The 21,791-nt window shown below is 44.2% G+C and overlaps 1 protein-coding gene across 1 annotated transcript in view; it reads left to right on the forward strand.

The window, feature by feature from the left end:
* The window catches only part of FRMD4B (FERM domain containing 4B), an 81,556-nt gene that overhangs the window by 43,439 nt on the left and 16,326 nt on the right, over positions 1–21,791 (forward strand). The window contains exons 8-11 of the mRNA XM_009996897.1: positions 10,657–10,740; positions 11,939–12,004; positions 13,073–13,130; positions 14,076–14,162. Of these exons, the coding sequence (XP_009995199.1) occupies positions 10,657–10,740; positions 11,939–12,004; positions 13,073–13,130; positions 14,076–14,162 (295 nt within the window). The remainder of the gene's footprint in view (positions 1–10,656; positions 10,741–11,938; positions 12,005–13,072; positions 13,131–14,075; positions 14,163–21,791) is intronic.

Raw genomic sequence — 21,791 nt, forward strand, 5'->3', positions numbered from 1 at the left:
GAGCGGTTCCTTCCGAGGGTCCTGCAGCTGGGTTGCCCCAACAAGTCTGGGATGCTGTAGGTCAGTGGCTCTTTGCCTTCCTCTGCAACCACTGGGCATATCTGGCTCAAGAAAAGGGATGTTAACACTGTGTTCCCTTCACACAACTCATCTGTGGCTTCCAGCTGACTGCTTCTCTGTTTAAACTGAATTCCTATCAGTTTTTCTCCAGCTCTTGTAACAAGAACCCAGAGCAGGGTATTAGTCATTCATTGATAGTAGTTTTGAAACTCTGCATTAGTTAATTTCACTCCTCCACTCTCATGTTTGCAAATGAAACAGAAAAAGCTGCAAGCCTGCTTTTACAAAATCTTCTTTTATAAGTTCTTTTTACAAAGGTTTTAAAAAGAGTTTGATTCAAATTGCAGCTTCTGGTGTGGTTCAATTTTGGAGAAAAACATCTATGTTATTTTTCTTTGTAGCCTGATGGAGATAGTTTATAACTAAGATGAATAAAGACTGACAGTCTCTTTCTAGCGTTAGAAAAAGAGTTCTTAAAATCAGATTAACTTCAGGCACTATTTATGGATGGTAACTTTTTAAAAATTTTGTTTTCTGACTGATAATCTTGGATCATATTTTCCCCAGTAACATCTCCAGGACTGAAACTCAGCCATGCTCCCTGAAAATGAATGCAATAACTGCAGGAGAAGCTTCCATTTTCTTTAACCAGCTGACGCATTCGATTCTGATTCTGGCCTGTGGGCTGCAAAGATAACTCCTGACTGGTGTAACATAACACAGACAAAATAATGAATTCCTGATAGATGACATGTGTGAGGCACAAAGGTTTATCATTACATGGGTGATAAACACAGTTTGTAAAAGGAAGAGGTTTGTGTGAAAGATACCCCTGCTTACTGTGGCTGTGGAGTAATTGCTTCAGAAAGTCCTGAATTTAAAAACTTTAATGAGGAATAAAATAAATGCTTGGTCTAGGTGCAGAAAGCTGGTATTAAAAATTGGGTCCAATTAAAAGCGAGTGTTCATTATTAGATTTTTGAGTAGTGTTTCCCTGGAAAACATTTGATAGCCAAGAATGTGGAAATGATAACTTAGGCAGTGATAGAAAATAGCTACTTGAGAGAAGTGAATGATTGTCTGATAACAAAGCACCTGTTTGCTGTACTGCTTACTCCAAGATTCAGGTAGCTTCAGAAACAGAACACACCTGGGATTTGTTGTAGGCAGCTCGTCCAGCCTGTTTTTGGAAATCTCACCAGGTTCATATGACCAAAACTCTAGGTGTGGCCATGTCCAGGACTGGGGGTGAAGCAGAAACACAAATTTGGACCAAATTTCCCAGTTGTTCATACTCCCCTTTCTCAGGCTTGCATTTTGGAGAGGTCTCAGAGGGCTCAAGGTGGGCCAGTGTGGTATGAGTGGAGCCCCCCTCCTGGGTGTCAGTCACTAATGGGCACTCAGTCTGTGGGACCAGGCTAGAGCTGGCCTCAGGAAAGCCCTGAAACAGGTACAACATGGGTGTCAGGTCTTCAGCACAAACCCTTTTGCTCCACAGCCCTGCTCTTGTTAGGATGAGCTACTGGCAAGGAGGACCTTCTGTGAACTGTTGATAGGAATCTCTTTTCCAGGGATTGTGAACAGGTTGCAAGGGCACATCTGCCCTTGGCTCATGCAGAGGCCAAAGGCCTGAGCACAGCCTGGGTGCCTCTTTCAGCCTTGAGGTTTCCTTCCATGTGTAGTGGTGGGTGACACAAAAGAGATGGTGGATCACCATGGGATTCACACTCAAGATGTCCACCTGGAGCCTGTCATAGTTTTTGTTTCTCTTTTTCTTTTCCATGCAAGTGCACTTTTAAGTGCCCAAGCACTGATATGTTTACTGGTATATTTACTTTCCCCAGCATGACCCACCACTCCCTGTGGGCCGTGTCTGCCCCACTGGAAATCAGTGCTCAGCACTGGTGCTGCTGTTGTGCTCCTTGTGCTCCTCGGTGCTTGTTTGTGGAGTGAGTCATTGTGTGTTTTGTCTTTGTGCTGCAACTCTGCAGAGTTTCTGTAAGTACCTTGCCAGGTACTTGCTGGTGAACCATTTACTCCGTCACAGTCAAACCCAGCCATGTGCTTTCCTGAGCTCAAGTGTTTTGTTTTTTTTTGCAGTACCTAATTTGAAACAAGATAAGCAAAGATTTATTAACTGAAAGCCTGTTTGCTTAGAAGGTTAATTCTTTATTTCACTTTATTTAGGAACATCTAATGAACTGAGTTAGTAAACAAGCAAGTTTAGGGAAGGTCACGTTTGTGTTTCATAAAATGATAACGATTCTCTTGCTTGACAGATATTCACTTTTCCAAAGAGTTCGCTGCTCAACTGAATTTTATACCCTCTTCAAAGAAGAGCTGGTTGAAAACTGCAGTCATTTTTCTAGAGCAGTGTGCAAGTCTTGCTATTCTTGATAAGTCACTGCTGTTTGGTTTGGGGGTCCTACAGCCCAGGGCTGCTGAGGGAAGGCAGCGTGCAGAGGGGAGCCAGGCAGGAGCTGCCATGCTCCATCTCCCTGGGCACTTAGGAAGCAGTTCTGAGATTGAAATGTTCTCTCCTGTTCTTTCCTTTTTCGGTAAGGAGGGGAAATTCACTCTGTAAACCAGGTGAAATTACAAAAAATAATAATTAAAAAATGTATTTAGGATCCTAATTTTCTGCTAGACTTTTAACACGAAGATGGTTTTTTCTACTGCTACTACTTGTAGATTCATACAGCTCAGGGCAGACCAAAGTCTACATAGTCTCAGCAATGATGTAATTTTAATGGATTTTACAATTTCCTATTTTAAAGCAGTTCTGTAAGGGCTCTCAAGGAATTAATATAGTATGCTTATTATGCAGCAGATGAATTAAGCTGAGTTATGTGGAAGCACTGGGTGAAATGAGCAAAAATGATTAGATGAATAGGAAAAGATACTGCAGCTTTCAGTTATTTAATAATCTGATCTCCTGGGATTTATTACTTGCATATAGCAGTGTAACTTTTAATATTTACACATAATTATGGCAGTTTGGTAAGGAACATGCAATTTCAGATTTCATATGCATGAGGCCTGTACAGTTTCCTTAGAGGCGGCAAAGAGATTGTTGTGTTTTGTCCTCTTTAACTATCCATCCACAGTCCTTTCTCTTGGGTTTGGTTTGATGTTTTTTTTTTTCCTTTAAGCACTTTTAACTCAGAGGGACAGTGCTATAGTGGGTATAAGCCAGCCAGCTAGAGAGGCCATAGCTGTGTGTGCTCTGCATCCAAAGCAGATGAGAGACAAGGCAAGCATGGTGCCAGAAAATTCATCTTCTCCTAGATTGTCTCCCATGCAGGGGACAAGTTGGATACATGTCACTGTTGTGGCTGTCAGGCTTGGAGTAGCACCGTGGCATCCACAGCCTTAGGTAAAAGATTCTCTCCCCCTAGAAATTTCCTCAAGTACAGTTTCAGCATTAAAACATATTGCCCTTTCCTGTTGTAAAATTAAACTTCATGGCTTTTGTGTTGTAATGTATTAACCTCCCTTCTGCTGAATATCTGGAAGACATTGTCAGGTCTACAGAGAGTTTCTCCAGTCTTGCAGCATCTGCTGTGAGCAGGCGTTTGGGCTCTGGTCTGACTCTGAACAACATCCTCACTTTAAAAAAGCAAAAATAGATCTCTCTTGCTTTTCCTTCCTGTGGTGTTAGGATCTATCACATGGGGTATATTTTGTGCTTGGAGGAAATGGAAAGACAGCTTTTCAGCCTCAGCTTTTTTGCTTTTGCACATTTATCAGGTCTTTATCATTGTTTGGATACTGTATTCTTCTTGTGGTTCCATGTCTCTCTGTATCAGCACACAGGGCTGTGATAACAAGCTTTAAACTTTGCTGCTGTACTCGGGACATGCTAAAACCCACAACTAATATGGCTAAGCTGACTTTTGTGTGAACAGGAAGAAAGCGTGAGTGTTAAAAATAACAGTCTGTTGTTGGGAGGAAGGGCTTGGGATCCTCCAAGCATTGTATCAACTCTGAATAGTCATCTTTTCCTACAGTAAATCCCCAGGTAAGGCAGAGCTGCTCTGTTTCCCATCCAGGCTGGCAGTGAAGTGCTGCTCATGCATGTTCTTGGAATGGCTGAGCAGCTCTGCAAACGTGGCTGTGCTGTGTCAGACCCCTGGGGCTGGGAGCCATCACCAGTGGCAGGTGTGTTGTTCAAGGACCAAAGGGTTTTATCTTCAGCATGTTCATCTTTCACATCAAGAGCTGTAAAAGAAGAGCTGAGAATTTAGGGCAGGTTCAGGTCACAGATTTTCTCTAGCCATGAAGAACTGCTTCCTTGGCAGGTTGTTCCTCATCAGCGGAGTGGGAATGTGAATGGTGCCACATCTGCCAAGGTGGCTCTGGGAGCAGCTCAGGCTCTAATTTATCTGGTCCCCATGTCCTCAGAGAGGTGCATGCATGTAGCTAATAGGAGAAATGTGGCTTTTTCCTTGATGCTCTTAGTCCATCTTCCAAAAGCCAACAAGTAGAGTCACCAAAGCCCCTGTGAGATCAGTAGGCATCATCTCTTTCTGAGACTCGGGCAGGGTTTGGGAAGCAGAGAAATTAGCCTAAAGGAGTAGGGCTGGAGCTGGAGGTCAGGCATGCATGGAGGTCCAAGACTGTGGCCCAGCCTTGGGTTGTCCAAACCATGCTTTGTTTTGTGCAGTTCCGTCTTGAGCTGTGAAACTAAAGCTGGTTTTGAAGCACAATGTGGGAATCCACAGCATAGATGTTCAGCAAGCCTGACCTCGAAAATGGCATTTGCACTGCTTATCATGTGCCTTTTCATGTAGAGGATTGGAAGGCTCTTAGAAGTGCTCCTTCAAATACCTTTCTTAGCAGGCAGTTCCTATCTGGTACTCAAGTGGCAGACTTTGCAGCCCTGCCCCAGGCAAAGCTCCCTGCTGGCAGAGGGATTTCAGGTTTGGCTCTGGCTGTCCTGTGCCAGTGTGAGCCCCTTGATCATGGGCTTTCCGGATCCTGGTCTCCCTTCATTAGAGAAATAACTTCCTTGACTGTGCCAGCAGAGCATAAACTGAGAAGTTGGGAAATGATGGGAAGCATCTGGCATTTGTCACAAAAGAGGATTTGTCAGAGAGCACATTTCAAAATCCTGCTGCCAAGATCCTGCTGCTCTGACATACTCAAAAGCTGCTAAATCCATTGGCTTTTCCCATACCTTCCCCTCTCTGTCTTCTTTCCCCACCTTTTTTTTCTTTTCACTTTTAACCCTGCTCCTCTTTTTTCCCCTCCACTGCCTTGCTGCTTCCTCCTCACACCTGTTTCTTGATGTACCTTGAAAAGCAGCCTGAGCCTCCAAGGGATCAGGAGGTTGCCACGCTCTGCCCTTGTATGTATTTTAAAACAAAAACCTACAGAACAGGCACCTGTTGCTGGAGCAGCCCAGCTGCAGTGTGATGATCCATGTCCTTAGCTTTTATCGGTGCTCATATGGAATAGGGGCACCTTGGAGACCATGGTGATGCTGCCCTAAGTCTGGTCACTTTACAAAGTCACCTTAGGAGAAGGCTGAGGTGTGGGCAGCTACACAGGATGTTATAACATTGCTTGTATTGCCTAGCAGAGGAATTCAGTGATTGTTGCCAAGAAACAGGAACATTTCTAGCATCTGAGTAATCTGACCAGCCCTCTGAAAACTTAGATTGTCAGCTTGTAAGGATCTAATTTACTTGTCTGCTGTTTCTGCTTATTTTACTAACTCTAAATACCTTGAACAGAATAAGAAAAACATTAATGGAAAGTTTTTGAAGCATCTTAATGATAAAGGATAATATTATATCATCCTTCAGTTGTGAAGTTCCACGTTTGCTTGTATATCACATGTGATTCTCAGAAGTATCTGCTGATTTTCAGGTGTCCATGAAACCACTTTCAGGTTACCTTGAGAGATTGGTCAATATTTTCTAAAAACAAGGCAGCTCTGGATAAATAGTACCTGAGGTGTGCCTGCAATTCATTTCAAGAACTGAATGTAAAGCAGTGACATTCTGAAAGACCCAGGAGTGACTTACTCTAAAGATCGTACAGCAACACAAGAGTATTTGTGAGGTCAAGAGGTTTTGAGAATAGAGGAAGATCACTGTACAATGAACTTTCCCCAGTGTTAAATTCCTACTGTATAAAGTGTTATCAATGCAATTCAGCAGAAGCACCTGCCATCACTTCAGTCAGTTAGAAGTTGTCTGAAGTCCTGTCCTTATCAAGTTGTTAATATTTACAAAGATGATGTGGGTTGATAAGCTTTTCTGTTGTGGTCCAGTGTGTTGCTTTTGCTTCTCTGGGTGTGTCTGTTGCTCTTCATGTTTTATGCTAATCTCATTAACCATATCTTATTACATCTAAGTTCTTACCTGCCTTAGCAACAGGAAAAAAATGGTTTTGACAGTGGGCACAGGGAAAAGCCTGGGCAGCCCTTGACAAATGGTCCTAATTAGCACAGTTCTGTAAATCTTTTCCTAGCAGGGAGTGTCGTATCACTTGATTGCAAGCTGTGAAGATGCACTTTCTGGGAGCAGAAATATGTAAGCCTCATTTAATTTTCAGTAATGTGCTTTAGGCAGAGTGTGCCACAATAGTCTGACTTGGGTGCTTCCCAGATTTCTAGTGGGGTTTTCGCAGGAGATGCCTAAAATTTCACTGTAAGGTCAGCAAGTTGTAGGAAGCACATGGGATTGGTTCTGGTTTGCTGCTAGAGATAGTATGGATGTGGCAGCTTCTATTTGTAGTATGGTGCATGGCTAAGTATTACTCTTGGTTATTTTAAAGACATATTGCCCTTCCATCTCCACAAAGCTGGCACTGGTGAGGGGACATGCTGATGGGGACAGCAGTTTGCCCAATGGTTGTTCACACTGGGACAAAATTAAATATGAACAGTATGAAGAATCCAAGCTGAGGTTCAGCATGAGAAGAGTCTGATGCAGATTTTTCATTTATGTTGCCCAGATCAATTCCAGTTCTGCTCAATACTTGCCAGAGAGAAAACTCCCATGTAGCGGGTGGAATGGCAAGGAAAGGGTCTGTCTGCTGATTTTCTTTGATTCTTCTCCATAGTGGAAAAACAGTTCAGATGAGAGTTTCCTATATTCTTCTCCTGGGGAAATAAACAAACCTTTTGCCAAAAATGTTCAGTCCCATTGACTCTGGGTGGTTTAAGTTTATGTATCAATGCTTTGCCAAGAACCACCAGTCAAGAAGCCCCCTCTGTAGCAGAGGTCACATAAGATGCAAGTGGGCCCCTCCATCCCAACAGCCCTAATGAAATCTGACCAGAGACACGCCAGATACAACACTGCTGTGTTTGGTTGGTGGATAGTGCAGAGGGTTGGACATCTGGAGCTGGGGCTGTCTGCCCTGTGATTTCTGTCTTGTGGTGGTTGTGAAACCAAACAGGAACAGGTAATAATTCAAACCGTCACTCCTGCTATCTGGAGCTGTCACCTCTGGGGAACGGCTGGGTCTCCGAGGGCTTGGGAAAGTGATCCTGAAGGTCAAGGGGAGACCTGCTCGAGCTCCTCGGTGCAGATGAGATGATAATGAACTCTGCGTAAGGGAGGGGAGGACCATTTGAGGCTTTTATTATCCCTGAAGCTGTGAATCATCCCCAGTGCTGATCCTCGGGCGCACAGTCAGCAGATCTGGGCTGCTGCGTGCCAGCCTGTGCTGGCTGAAGGCACCCGGCGGGCAAGGGCTGTGCCCTGCTTCTCCCAGGTCTTGTACATTTTTCTAGGATTTTTTCCTACTTTATCTTACACTTAAGTAGGGGAAAAAAAAATAATAAAAATTTCCATGTGGCTTCTCAAAGATTTTCAGGCCTTCTGTTTTTTAATGGACTTCCTCCAGCTGCAGATGGATGGGACAGTGTGTCTGAACCTCAGGAAGGCAAGTCCCAAGGGCCAACTTTGCCTCATATAAGTGTATGCTCTGCTATTGTGAGAAGTTGGATGGGTTTGTAGGTTGGCAAAAGAACAGTAAAGGTCTAACTCTGTTGCAGTTCATTACAGCACCATGGAGTCTGCCTGCTAATGAGCTGCACCAGGACCCACAGTGCTGCAGGGATGTGCCCTGTGTCATGGCACAGACACAACTGCAGCCCTTTGGTCACTGCATGTCTCCACTCTGAGCCCACAGACCTTGTCAGGGTGGTGGGTGTGCTGGCTGGCCAGTGCTTGGTTTAAATTCAGTGGTAGACACTTCCATATTAATGAGCTGCTACTCATCACTCCAGCTTAAGTAGTTTTGGCATTTGATGGGGAAAAAATAAGTAGCTACACAACCAGGTCCAGAGCTGAGGGGCCCAAAAACGCAATGGAAAGGCAAGTAACCCTGCTGGAGACCATGAATTGTGTAAAAAGTGGCATTTCAGAGCATGGTAGGACATGGCTGCCAGGCTTAGTGGCATTTCTGCAGTCTTGCTTGTGATGAGGCTACTGCCCCAGACCAGCTGGTGAAGGAGAGCTCTCCAGCCAGCTGTGGTGGTGACAGTTGGGGTATCACCTGTCCCCCCTGCCCAGCTGCCTCTGCAGGAGCTCAGCTCTCGCTTCCTGGCATCAGCCTCGTTAGTGCTACAGGCCTTGTTTGGGCATTTTGTTGTTTGCTGGCATCAAGGTTTCTAAACAGGGATTTAGAGACCAACCATTAAACCTCTGATTATGAATATTGTGGGTTGAGAATCTATATTTAGAGGAACAGCCCTTTTGTTTGGTTAAAATGAGCAATTTTGTTCTTGCTGCCTTCCAAAACCTCTCCTGCTTCACTTCATTTCCCTGCCAACACTGACTGCTACACCAGCCACAACAGTTGTGAATTAGGCTTAAAAATGGGAGGAAAGTTTTATTTAAGTTTATTTAATAATCAATTATCCTGTGAGTCCATGATTGAAGCTGGAAAAGACCTCAGGAGGTTCTCTGGCTGAACCTCCTGCTCTGAGAGGAGGCAGCTGTGAGATGAGGCTGGGTTGCTCAGGGCTTGTTTTTTTGGTTTGGGGTGGGGTTTTTTTATTTTTTCTCTGGTTTCTGAGGCCTCTGGAGCATGTGCTCTGTCTGCATTTTCAGGTGTCCCTACAAACCCTTGGTAATCTACCTTCTGTCTGCAAGTTGAGATGTTGTGCAGCCTTTTGATCCCATCAAAATGTGCTTTTAAGGGGTGAAGAAACCCCCCTCAGCCTTTGTGAGCACTGGCTGTATTTGTGTTGAGAGGAGAGCTCCTGATTTTCTACCCAGCTGTCCCAGTTTGTGGCACTTGGGTGCTGGCCAACTTGCAAAGCAAAGTGGATATTCCTGGCAGAAGAGCACTGGCCAGCAAAGCTAAGCAGCAACGGGTCCTCTGTGCTAATTGACCCCCTTCTTGGTAACCTCATCAAAGATGCTGAAAAATAAATTGGCTGTTGATTGAACTGTTTCCTCATCCCCAGAGGTGGTCCCTCTTAGTCAGGGTTGAGGCACATTGGCAGGGCTGGGCAAGAAGCTTGCAGGGTGATTAGTCTCTGCTTGCTGAGGAACAAAACCCTTTCATTTGCTGCACCTTCCGTGTGACATTTGCCATGTGGGATGGGGACGTGGTAGGGGTTTGCTGCCTCTTCATCTGCAGAGGTTGATTCATGGTGCCCACGGAGCAGATTCCTGTGCTGTGGTCCACTGTACTGATGCACAGGGTGTAGATTTTGAGGGAAGAGGGGGCACGTAGCTCAGATGAAACCTCTAATAGTGGAGTCTGAAGAGAGAGGTTGGGAGCGGGGAAAAAGCCTTCAAGGAAAGCCTGGATGCAGAAGTCAAGGTGGATGCTGATGGATGTGGCTGCTTCATTCCTTGCATAGGAGAGTCATGTTGGTGCTTGTTGGTGCTGCTGTGAAGGCACCTGCCCATCCTGCAGAAATGGGGTGTGCAAGGTTCAGCTGATTAATTAATGGAGCATGTAAGGAGTAAACATTAACCCTTTTACTGATGCCTGTAAATAGGTTTTTTAATATTCTGCTGAAGGGTTTGTGATGAATTGTGTTCACACACTTCAGCTCCTTATTTCATTCTGAGCTTGGTCTGGAGTCCAAAACGTTTGAACTTTCTGTAGGATGAGCAGTCCAGGAAAACTATTTTCAGTGAAAATATCTTGAAGTATATGAACTGAAACCCTTTGTTTTGAGTCAGATCAGTGTTAAACTGAGATCTGACAAGACCATGCTGCTTCATTAAATTTCCTGTCTAGAGGTAGGATTTTAGCTGAAGATCAAAAATTAGTGCTACAAGCCTTGCTTATGGGCAGAGGCTTTTCTTCTGCAGCCATTTCAGGGCTCATTCTGCTCTCAGCAAATAGAGTATGTGCAAAATAAATATTGATCTGGTGCTGCCACCCCAGTGGCCTGAGAATCACGTGTCTGTATAATGAGTTACAACATGAGTCTGCATGACACCAGATATATCACTGTCATGTGAGAGGGCCTATAGAGTGACATTGCTATGACAGCCTGATATGGGGCAATGCACTATGTTCTTGGGTAGCAAGTACAGCCCTTTCCTTCTGCTGCAATTAATGACTGCATCTATGATTCACTAGCACTGACTCTGCCATTTTTTGTTTTAGTGATGAAAACACTAGGAAAGACTTGAAGACACTGCCTGTCTTTCCTACCAAGACGTTGCAGGAGCATCCATCACTCGCTTACTGGTGAGCTGTTTATTTTAAATTGTAAATCATTGCTATGAATGGTAATGACAAGATCACTTGACAACAGTTTTGGAAACTCCTTCAAATGTTTTCAGCCTGTATGATGTAGAACTTGGAGTTAATTAATCACAATCAAGCATTTCTGGTTTTTCAAATGTTATAAATTGTGTGAGATCCAATGCAAATCCCCCACTGAAGGTGCACTCAAATTAAACTCCTGGGTCAGAATATGTGGGCACCACATATTAGAGCTGAAATCTGAACTCCAGCCAAGCCTAGGTTTGCAGAGAGCCCCTTGCTCTTCAGCTGTCACACAGCAGAGCCTCTGTGGTGGGCTGACCTTGGCTGGCTGCCAGATGCCCACCCAGCTGCTCTCCTCAAGAAAACAGAGGGGCAAAGAATAAGATAGAAAAGCTGGAAACAGAAGGGCAGGTCCAATTTTGTAACTTGAATCTACTGTAAAGGAACACAGCATTTGGGATGAATCTGTGATACTGTTACCTTGGAATTGATGCCTTTTGTACAAGTTTGATTCCTTAATTTATTTCATTTTTTTTAGGCCTGACGTGTACCTGATGGATTTTTTAGTAGATACCACTGCTTGCTTATAACTTGTTTTTTTTTCAGAATGAATGCTGCTGGGTTTTGTTTTGCTTTCAAGTGTCTAACACATAAATGCATATTTTATTTCACATTCTGCTAAAAGCAAATGTTGAAGTATATAATGTGAAAAATGCAAAAAGGTTATTGCTGACAAATCTTCATTCTTTTCACCTATGAAATGTCAGTGGGAAAAAAAATACACCAGAATTAAAACATTTCTGGTTTAACTACTTCTGTCTTACATATGGAGCATTAACCATCCTTTGAAGTTTTGGTCCTTTAGAAGGTGAAAATGAATTTATACAATTAGTACCATTATTCTGCAGCAGCATCTGCAGCAGAGCAGGCTGGTCTGAAACGATTCATTAATTAGTCTGGAAGGCAGCATGGGATGGCAGGGATCAGCCAGGCAGCTCCACGCTGCTTAATGAGGGGTGGGAAAGAAATCAGTAAGGAACAGAATGTAAACCAGAGTGAGAAATGTAAAGAGGGACACTTCTCTGCATGCTGAGCAGGCGTCTGAGTTTCGACAGATGCCATCACACATGAAAAAAGTCACTGAGCCTCTAAATTGAGTTTTGTGCTTGGTTTGCAGTGAAGACAGAGTAATTGAGCATTATACACAAATCAAAGGTCTGACCAGAGGACAAGCCATTGTTCAGTGAGTATGACACTTGTTAATTTGTGAAGATAATATTTTTACTTTTCTCTTTGTTCTCCTTGCTGAGAAGTGGAAATGTGGGCTGGTTTGGTCATTGTTGCTTGCAACTCCACCATTTGTATCTGTCAGAAACTTTATTGAGTTATATTTCAAAACTACATTATTTGACGTTTCAGATTTCACAGGCTTGCAGTTCAGCTTGTATCCTCATTCAAATACCTCAAATATAAAATAAATTATTTGGAACTTACTTTATTGGAAGACTCTTCTCTGTACCCTGCTTGCTATCCATTAGTTTTCACAGCAGACTCTTAAGGACAAAGATTTGCATTAGGTCCTTTAGAAAAACCCAAATGCATATATGTTGAAATGTTCAGAATCTGGCTTTCAAAAGAACAAGGTATTCCAAGATGCATACACATGGAATTTTATTTTTAAGTTACTGTTAATATTACTGTACTTCCTGCAGGCAAATGCAGTGTTATTAACCAAGTAGTTGGAGATGATTGCCATGGTTGCCATCTACAAGTGGACAACTTGTAATTTTTCTCACATACCTGGATGCCTGTAACTCTGTCTCAATAATTCAGAGGATTCTTTCAATGGGAACAAGGGAAAAATTGTCTGTTCAGTGGTTGAATTGCCTCGTGAAACAGTCATACAACTGCATAAACACTTCCATTTGGAGCCTCTCCATTGTAACCAGAGCACTGTAATGGAATAATTATGGGCAGGTCTTTACTGCTAGTATTTCCCAAAAGGCTCACATGCTCAGTCTAGAATTTTTACTTTTAGTTCTCTGACCTTCTGATAAGAGATTGAATCTTTTATTGTATGAGAGATTTTCCATCTGCTTTAGCTGGGCCAAAATACCACATCTTCTCCCAAGTCAGGATGCTAAGTTGGTGGGGGTTTTTTTCTGAAAACATGAGCCTTCAATTACTAAGAGTTTCAAAATATGCAAATGATAAATGAGATGTCCTGAATGTATGTGTGAAAAAAAAATATGTTAATAGATATTATTGTCTCCAGAGAAAATCAACTGATATGCTATAAATCTGTCCACAGGTACATGAAGGTGGTAGAAGCTTTGCCAACATATGGAGTTCATTACTATGGAGTAAAGGTTAGTGAATGCCCATAGATAACATGATTGCTTAGTTTATTATGTGTGATTACATTCCTATAGGAGTAGCTTGGTGATTCAGTGCTCTTCTATCAGTATTAAAGCCCCCCATTTTTCAACCTCTATAATTTCTTCTTCCATCAGTATTCCTAGAAATTGTTCCCAGAGAGCAGCAAAGCTTTATGTGCTACAGAAAACAGAAAGGAATCTTTGTAAAACCTTCTGTAATCCTATCTGGAGCTAAATTTGTATCAGCTTAATTAAACTGGATATCACTTCTACATGTAAATCTGTTGATGGTTTCCCCAGAGACATTTCTAATCAAAATTACAAAAAAACCCCAACAACATAGAAAACACTCCTTCCAAGTGGCAGGTGATTAGTGGGTGTGTACTTGGGAGTGCAGAAATGCTAGGAAGTATTTTTGGTGAGTGATGGAAATACATCACTTATTCCTGTTTGTAGAGCAGATCCTGAGCCAAAGAGTTCTGTGCAGAAGAGCTCAGCAGAGATGTCTCCTTACCTTGAGTCATGGCCATGACTGTGGTACCTGAGAAGCTGATGTTTTGTGCTGTTCTCTCCTCCTGTGGCTGTCCATGCCTGAATCTAGTGGATGTAGTTACTGGCCACAGTTTGTTTCTTTCTGTCCCATATCCTTACCCCCTCACAGCCACTCCTGCAACAAGTGACACCCCTTTGTTTCAGCAGCACTGTTGCTTTTGTGTCCACTTTGTACCAACACCACCACCGTTTCTTGCCTCTGCCTGAAAAAAATGGGAAGAAAGCTTCAGTGTTCACTCCAGCAATCCACTTCACATCAGTTTGTTTGCAAAAAATGTCCTTGTTCTTTACCTACTCATACTTGTCACAGAATGAATTGGGCTGTAATCTTGGAATTGCTTAATTCTTAAGTAGCTCTTGGTTACATAGACATCTATTTTTCAGGATAAACAAGGGATCCCGTGGTGGCTTGGAATAAGTTACAAAGGAATAGGCCAGTACGACTTGCAAGACAAAGTTAAGCCCAGAAAAGTAAGTTTTTTACATCTAATTCTTTCCTTGGAGTGACATGGATGCTGTTACATGTCAGACTGGACTTTTTTTAAGCTGTTGCTTATTCGACTAGTCAGTAGAAGACCAGGTGTTGGAGGCAGAAGGAGAAATCTGCTGGCACTGAGGAAGTAAATCTCTTCTCTCACAGATAGTGGAAACTCCCTTTGGGAGCTTTGGCTTGTGTCTCGTCTTGATCTTGGTGGTCTCAGGACAGTTTGGACAGAAATTCTGGCAGGTTCCAGGGAGATAACTACAGAAGTATGAAGCACTTTGGTTTCTGCAAGTCTCAAACTTCAGGCCTTGTACTCAAGCAGTGTTTTCACTTGGCATTCATAGGTATTTTTTTTGCTTGAAGTGATAAAAAGATCCACTGATATCTATGAAATATGAGGGGAGCTGTGTGAAACTGCAGGCCTGTTGAGGCAACTGTGCAGTGGATTGTCAGGAGGGGTTGAGAGTAGATGCCAAATACTGGAGGTCGTTCTCTTTTTCCACCCCCCTACTCCCCGCCCATCTCCTGCAGAGTGAACTCTGCCAACAACCTCCCTTGTTGTTTAAACAGGGCAGAGGGTCCTGTATTGCACTGCTGGCTCCCTCACAGCCCCTGTCAGCCAGCCCTAGCAGGCTCTTCTGCCAGCAGCCCTGGAAACCCATCATGCAGCCCTGGAAACCCATCATGCAGCCCAAGCACACGATGTGTTGGGAGCTTGCCCAGTCTTGTAGCCACACACATCTCCCTGCGACAGGACTGATGGTCTTTGAAAGCCCCCTTGGCTGGGGGGAAGAGCCAGGATTGCATCTGCAGGGGCCACGAAGTTGAGTTGGGTGTCTGTATGGTTTCTTTCTGGTCATGCCTTTGTTGGAACATCTAAGCTGAGAGGAGATGGAGACCTGGGGTTTTGCTGTTCTCCTTTCCCGGGAATGATCTGGGCAGAAGTTCACACAAAGCGCGTGTGCTTCTTGCCAGGGAATTTTACATTTGCAAGCTGATATTGTTTAGTGTATTTCTGCCAAAAAACACATCTCAACAAAACTTCCATGTTGAGAGTAATTCCCCTGCAAGCTCTCAACTTGATCTTCTCTTTTTCCAGAGCAGGCTATGACTCGGTTTCTTTTGGTATATTTCTATACCTGTGTGTCCAAGGTAGAATTCACATGTCCTTTGCTGTATTAAGTAGAGCACTTGGTTTAGCCCCAGGTCTCTCTTATGGTGCCTGTTCTAAAATGACAGTGACATAAGAAGTTGTCTAGAAAATAAAGTCAACATTGATGCAGCAATTGGTCATCAGAAGAGAACACCAAAGAGCTCTTCTTGCTCTTGAGCAGTTCTGAGTTTTTAGGCAATATCTACAAGATTTTCTGGTCGGGTCAAACATGGATCGTTCTCTATCCCAGATGTCCAGCTGTGACCAGCAAGGCTGTCCAAGAAAATGCAGCCTGCCTGGGTAGAAGCATTGCTTCGCCAAGCAGTTTTTATGCTTGTGGGATTTCAGTTTGCAACATCAATCAGGCAGATTAAGAAACATTTTTAAGGTCAGCAGGGCCCAGATACCAAGTCACAGCCTGCTACAGTTAGTTACAGTTGGGTTCGAACACAGCAGGAGTTGTGTTTAAGAAAAATAAATAAAGGCACTTCTGCAATGAAAATGTTACAGTCAAAATTACAATAGTAGTCTGCTTTACTGTAATTATAATTATCCAATAGAGGATTAAAAGGGAAGGTGGGAGAGAGGAGTCTAAATGCAGAGGGAAGGCTTAATGCCAGTAAGCTGATGGAAAACGTATGGAGGGATGTGGTTGTAGTATCCTTATGGATTTGTCTGGTGTTAATAGGAGGGGACAAAAATTACTTAAGCCACAACTTGTACTGAGTCATGACTACTTTTAACATGTGGCTAAATATGCAAACAGTTTCTTCATATAAAAAGTGTTTCAGGGTTTGAAATACAAAATGCACATGTGATGTGGTCTATGGAAATTATTGGAATCAGATTGCTCTGGAGGGGGAAAGCAGATGATGGGTGTAAAGAGGCAGCCACATCCAGACTTGGTTTTGGAGTTGAAATGTTGAGATACTGCAGCTCATTTCAGTGCAGCTATAGGCTTGCTGCCCCTGAAGTGGCAGGAAGAAGCTTCCTTTTAACCAGTATTGTTGGTTGTTCATATTTATGAATGTATCAGAACAGATTTCAGAGAGAGGAGAGTCTGCATAGTTTGCCTGAATCTCCTAGTCAGCAAGCGCAGTCCATTCTGAAGCAGCAGGCAAGAGGAGAGCAGGCATGGAAACTATGCCTGCCCTTTGGAGCAGAGGTCCTAGTTTTGTTGGATTTAGCAGAATTTTCTTGCTTTGCTTTCCAGAATGGAGCCAAACTTAAAGCTGCCATATGCTGGTGTTATCCTGCTGTTTATACTGTGGATGAAAAGTGCTTTTGTGTTTATCCATGACCATCTGGGAAAGAGCATCCTCATTGTGCTCCAGTTAGTGATGTTTAAATATACGTGCAGCTGATTAACTCAGTACAAGGGAAGGGGTGAGTCCAAGTCTAATGAAGACCAAGCTGACCTTTCCTGATTTTAAAGATCCAAATGATCTTTTGATGTGCAAACCTCTGTGATACTGGCTGCAGTGGGGAAGCTGCTGAGTTTCAGGTGGGAGGCTTTGAGCAGGAACTGGTTCCTGTGCTTCAGTTGAGTTCACACCAGTGGGTTTTATTCTGCTCCCTGTGTCTTTTCTGCAATGCTAATGGCTGTCAGATGTAGCTGCATTTCTGTGATGTGTTCATCATAGACATCTGGTAAGATGGTAAGAGCCAATTCCATATTTAGAATATTTTTTTAAAATAATAATAAAAATAGAATAGATATCAAATTAACTGCACCCATTAATGCAGCGTCAATTAAATCCCAACAAATATAACCTCCCTCCTTAAAAAGTGAAATCTTTTGCCTTTATTGAAGTAGGTCTTTAGGCAAAGAAACCTAAATATGAGCCTTGGAGCACAGTGGTTTTGCCAAGATTTTGTTGTTGGATCAACACTGTTGCGTGAAGTCCAAGGCTAAGAACTCATCACAGGAAACAACTTGCATGACAGACCTGGGTGAAGCAACCTCCAGATCTTTATCACCCAGCCTTGACAGGGCTTGCACATGTGCCATCAGTCATCCAGGAGGCGGTCATGTGGTGTTGCAGAGGACAGTGTGTAACTCAAGGCTGGACCAGGAGAACCTGCCGTGGCTGTCCGACTGTGTAAAGCTGGCTGGGGAGGTTTGAGGCTGCCTATTACTATTTTGCTGGTTGAGCCAGGGTGGTTTGGGGAAGGGAGTTGTTTGTGTTGCTGTAAGTCACTCCTGAAAGCTAGTATTGCCCTAGAAGTGGGTTCCAGTGAAGTGAGCCTGTATCCTACCCCTCACCCAGGACCACAAGCTGACGGGCACCAAGGGAAGAGCACTGTGTAGACTAAACGTGGAGAAGGATATTCTGTGTCATTTATGAAAATTGTAGATAAAAGCAGTGGCTCCACGCTGGCTGGAGGTTACACTGGGCTCAGTTGATGATAATCCTGAAGCTTCACAAGGCATAAGAAGACTGGGTTTGGCAACTCTTGTTCAGAGTTCAGCTCAGACCTGGGATTAACTCTGCAGTCCTGCTGCTTTGCAAACATATTCTCCTTTCTGCTGCAGTGAATACCGAGAGATGCCTCCTGCTTGCTGTGGGGGAGCATGCCAAGATCCTGTCCCCGCTCTCCTCTAAATCACGTAGGAAAGGCATAAAGCAGGTCCCAGGACTTCATATGCCATTTCAAATCAGAATGTATCTCCCTTTTATCTCTTCTCAGTGGTGAGATAAACAATGCCTCGCCTTGTTTATGGAGCGTGTTTTAGGGTATGAGTTGAGTTTATTCTGCGTTCAGCCAATACGTGGTGATCCTCTGAGGGACTGGAATTTGAGAAGGCAGCTCGCTGGCTTTTTGACTTGTTCTCCCACTTCATTGTGTTTCTGTGGGCGACTCCCTGGTGATAAATGAACTATAATGTCTGAAGAAAAGAACTAATCTTGCTGTGGTATTGTTTCAAATCTACAGGAATTTAGATTCTAATGCTAGTTGTCTTGAATATATTATGTTCTCAGAAGTGCTTTTCTTAGAGCAGACTAGTTTGGAAATGGGTAATATTTAAGATAGTTTTCTTCTAATTCAACATATACTAAGAGCTGATGCTGAAAGTTTTCCCTTGCAGAACATTCACTTAATGTAAAATTGCTGTCCTGCTTTGCTGAATGGTTCAGAACACAAGGGCATTTGTTCAGGCTTCTCAGCAGGCAGATCTAATTAGGCAGAGATTTCTTCTATGGTGTTTACTTCTCACCAAGTAGAAGGCATTGTTTTAGACAGTAGATACTAGGCTTGCATAATTATTTAAAATAAACATAGAGCTGTTAGGAGACTGCCCTGAAATTGTTTCTTCCAGATGTGCTGAAATTTGTTTCGACGTCACCTGCCCCAAACATGGGTGTTTGGGGACAGTTTAGTGCCACAATATATTTGATCCTTGTTCATGCCAATGCTAGTGAGAACCAAGCAAGGATGGATTGTAATGCATTAGGGAAAAAATGCGATTGAAGAGGTTTTTAGAGGAACAGCTTAATATGCAAGAGATGAAGGATGCCTCCAGGTGAACTCTGACAATTTATGCTGGCACAGGTGGGAGCTGTCTGCCTCCTTCTCTCACAAGTTGCTGCAGGTGGGCAGTTTGGCCCTCCTGCCATCTCCTCAAATGGCTCCCTCCTTGGCCAGGCACAGCAATTTGAAACAAAAATATTTCCATGAAGGTAGCGTGCCAGACAGCAAACTGCAGCAGAGGGGCTGAAGTGCAGCCCTTCTTCCAGGATTGCCAGCAGGGTGGTAATTTCCTTCATCGGGGAGGAGAGCATTCCTGTGGGCAGAAATCTTTTAAGTTTCCTTGGTTTGAATTGCCAGATTTGTCTGGAGATTGCTGTTCCCAGCCAGTTCCTGGGATGCTGGTTGCTGAACCTCCTTGTAGGCACCGCACGTACCACAAGGTGCTTTGAAATTACTTCCCGAGGGAAAGGCTGCTGCAAACACATGGTTTTGCACTTCCCTGCTGACCTTACCCAATGATCCCTCGGTTGACAATTCAGAGATCTGAATAATTTAGCTCTTGGTCAGAATTTGCCATCAATCTTTGAACTATCCTGGGTGCAGCCCTGGCACATGTTGTGCCCAGAGCTGTTGCTGGGTCACACAACCCCTCCAACCAGCTCTTCTCTAGATTTTTTTCACCCCATTGCAAAATAAATAAGTGTTTTTAAAACAAAATGCATCAGGTTAATAGGAATGCTAAGCAAAGGGCCCCTGAGCAGCTCCCTTGCACATCTCTCAGGGCAAAGGATCTGCCAGCTCCTGCCTGTGATCCTGATGGGGCCGTTTTTCCACGCCAGTGAACTCCTGCTGTCAGGCCCAGACAAACTTGCATTTTATTCAAAACTGGATGCAAGATCAGCCAGGTAAAAAAAACAGCTGCTTCTTTTATTAAGGTGTCTCACTACTTAAGCAGTCTGTGTCTGCTTTGTGTCTTATTAGACTACAATTACAGCTCTTTTTGTATGGGAAAGAGGGTTAGGATGGTGATATCTTTGTTTAGTGTTTAGTATCTCGATGAGGATCACAGTAGAATTGCAGGAAGCTTGAACTCCTGGGCTGGCAAAAGCTGGTGGTAGGAGTTAGGTTGGTGCACGGAGGTGCCTGAAAAAGGAGGTGTGATCAGGCAGCTTTGCACCTCTGCCTTCTTAAAAAAGACCCAGAAAACTTTGACCAGGTGAAATTCTGCCTGTAGGGTGGGACAGGCAGCACTTTATAAGCTCAGTGGGAGGAGTTTTCAGGAGCCTTTAAGCATCTGGCAATCTAAATGATGGGAAGGCTATTAAGAAAACATTCATTAGCTCAGGTGGACCTAATCATCTGGTTAAAGAGAACATACATTGCAAAACTTCCACAAAAACATTTTAATTATTCCTAATTGTTCTTCCAGCCCTCAAAAACCAGTTCCAGATTTCCAGATCTTTTTTTACAACTCTTTTGTCTCTTAATATGCATGTAGTTTAGGTAGGATTGAAATTAGGAACGATGCAGAAACATGTCTGTGCAGAGTTCAGGTGTATTTGAAGGGAGCAGGAAAACTAGTACAGTGGCAGTTTCCTGAGTATTGGCTTTTGACCACAATTTAGGCAAATTTTATTTGAAGGAGTGTTTATAGAATGTCATTTGGCTTCCTTGGGTTTATTCTTTATTACTTTTTTTTGTCCTTGCCTGTTTTGAGACTTTTTCTTTCCTCTTGTCTTTGAGAATCCAGACACGTTAGGCAGAAACTCATTCACACATTCATTCATGATTATTTTTAAATGCACCTATATAAATATTTGTAGTCCAAAACTTACTCTGAAGCTACTCATATCATCAGTGGTCTTTTTTTTTTAGGGACCAGACTGCAGAAGTTTGTCAGAGGAGCTGACTGCTAAGAGCTTGTGTTGTTCTGAAGTGAAATAGATTAAGGACAGGGCACTTTTCAGTCCATACGTGTCCTGTGTATAGAATTCCAAACGTCTCCTGCAGCGGGGGAGGGGGCTGGATTCTGGGCAAGGGGGAAAATGTCTCTGTGCTGAAGGTACCTATTGCAAATGCTTCGGGCGCCCGTCAGCTCCGTTTTGGGCTGGGATAGACCTCACAGGGTGGGGAGGAAATGGGGCAGAGCTCTACCCACATCCTGAGGCAATTCCGTGCCGGTTTCCTTGCAAATGCAAAGGCTTTTTTTTCCCTTCACAAAGGTGGTCAGGGACGCATCTCACCTGAGGGCTGCATTTGCACAGGGAGATCTTCCTCATGGAAAAAATTCCTCATGGAAGGGTGCGGGTGGACCCTTGGGATGCCGGTGGGTCCCTTTTCCTGGGCAGGAGGCTGCTGGTGGTGGTGGGGCAGCTGCGTGTTGTCCCCCTGCCAGCTGTGCCCCTTCTCCCGCAGCCCTCGGGAATGCCCAGCGCGTCCGGTGGGGAAAACCCCAGAGGAAGTGCTGGAGGGGACGGGGACTCATCCCCTCGCAGGCGATAAGAGGCGGCTTGGGTTTTTTTGTTTTTGTTTTGCTGTGAGGTTTTGGAGTGTTTTCTTCTCCCCTGCGGAGGTCACGCCAGGAGCCCGCCCAGCGCTGCTTTACGAGCGTGGTGGTGGTGGTGGGGCAGCTGCCTGTTGTCCCCCTGCCAGCTGTGCCCCTTCTCCCGCAGCCCTCGGGAATGCCCAGCGCGTCCGGTGGGGAAAACCCCAGAGGAAGTGCTGGAGGGGACGGGGACTCATCCCCTCGCAGGCGATAAGAGGCGGCTTGGGTTTTTTTGTTTTTGTTTTGCTGTGAGGTTTTGGAGTGTTTTCTTCTCCCCTGCGGAGGTCACGCCAGGAGCCCGCCCAGCGCTGCTTTACGAGCGTGGGAGCCGGGAGCGCGATGCGCCTGGTCCGACCTGTCGGCTGTGACTCAGTCCGAGGGGCCGGGACTGGGCTGGACTGGGCTGGACTGGGCTGGGGGTCCGGCCGTTGCCGCAGCCCCCCC

Source organism: Chaetura pelagica, unplaced genomic scaffold (assembly GCF_000747805.2).
Source record: "Chaetura pelagica isolate M959 unplaced genomic scaffold, ChaPel_1.0 scaffold24, whole genome shotgun sequence".
NCBI classification, from domain to species: domain Eukaryota; kingdom Metazoa; phylum Chordata; class Aves; order Apodiformes; family Apodidae; genus Chaetura; species Chaetura pelagica.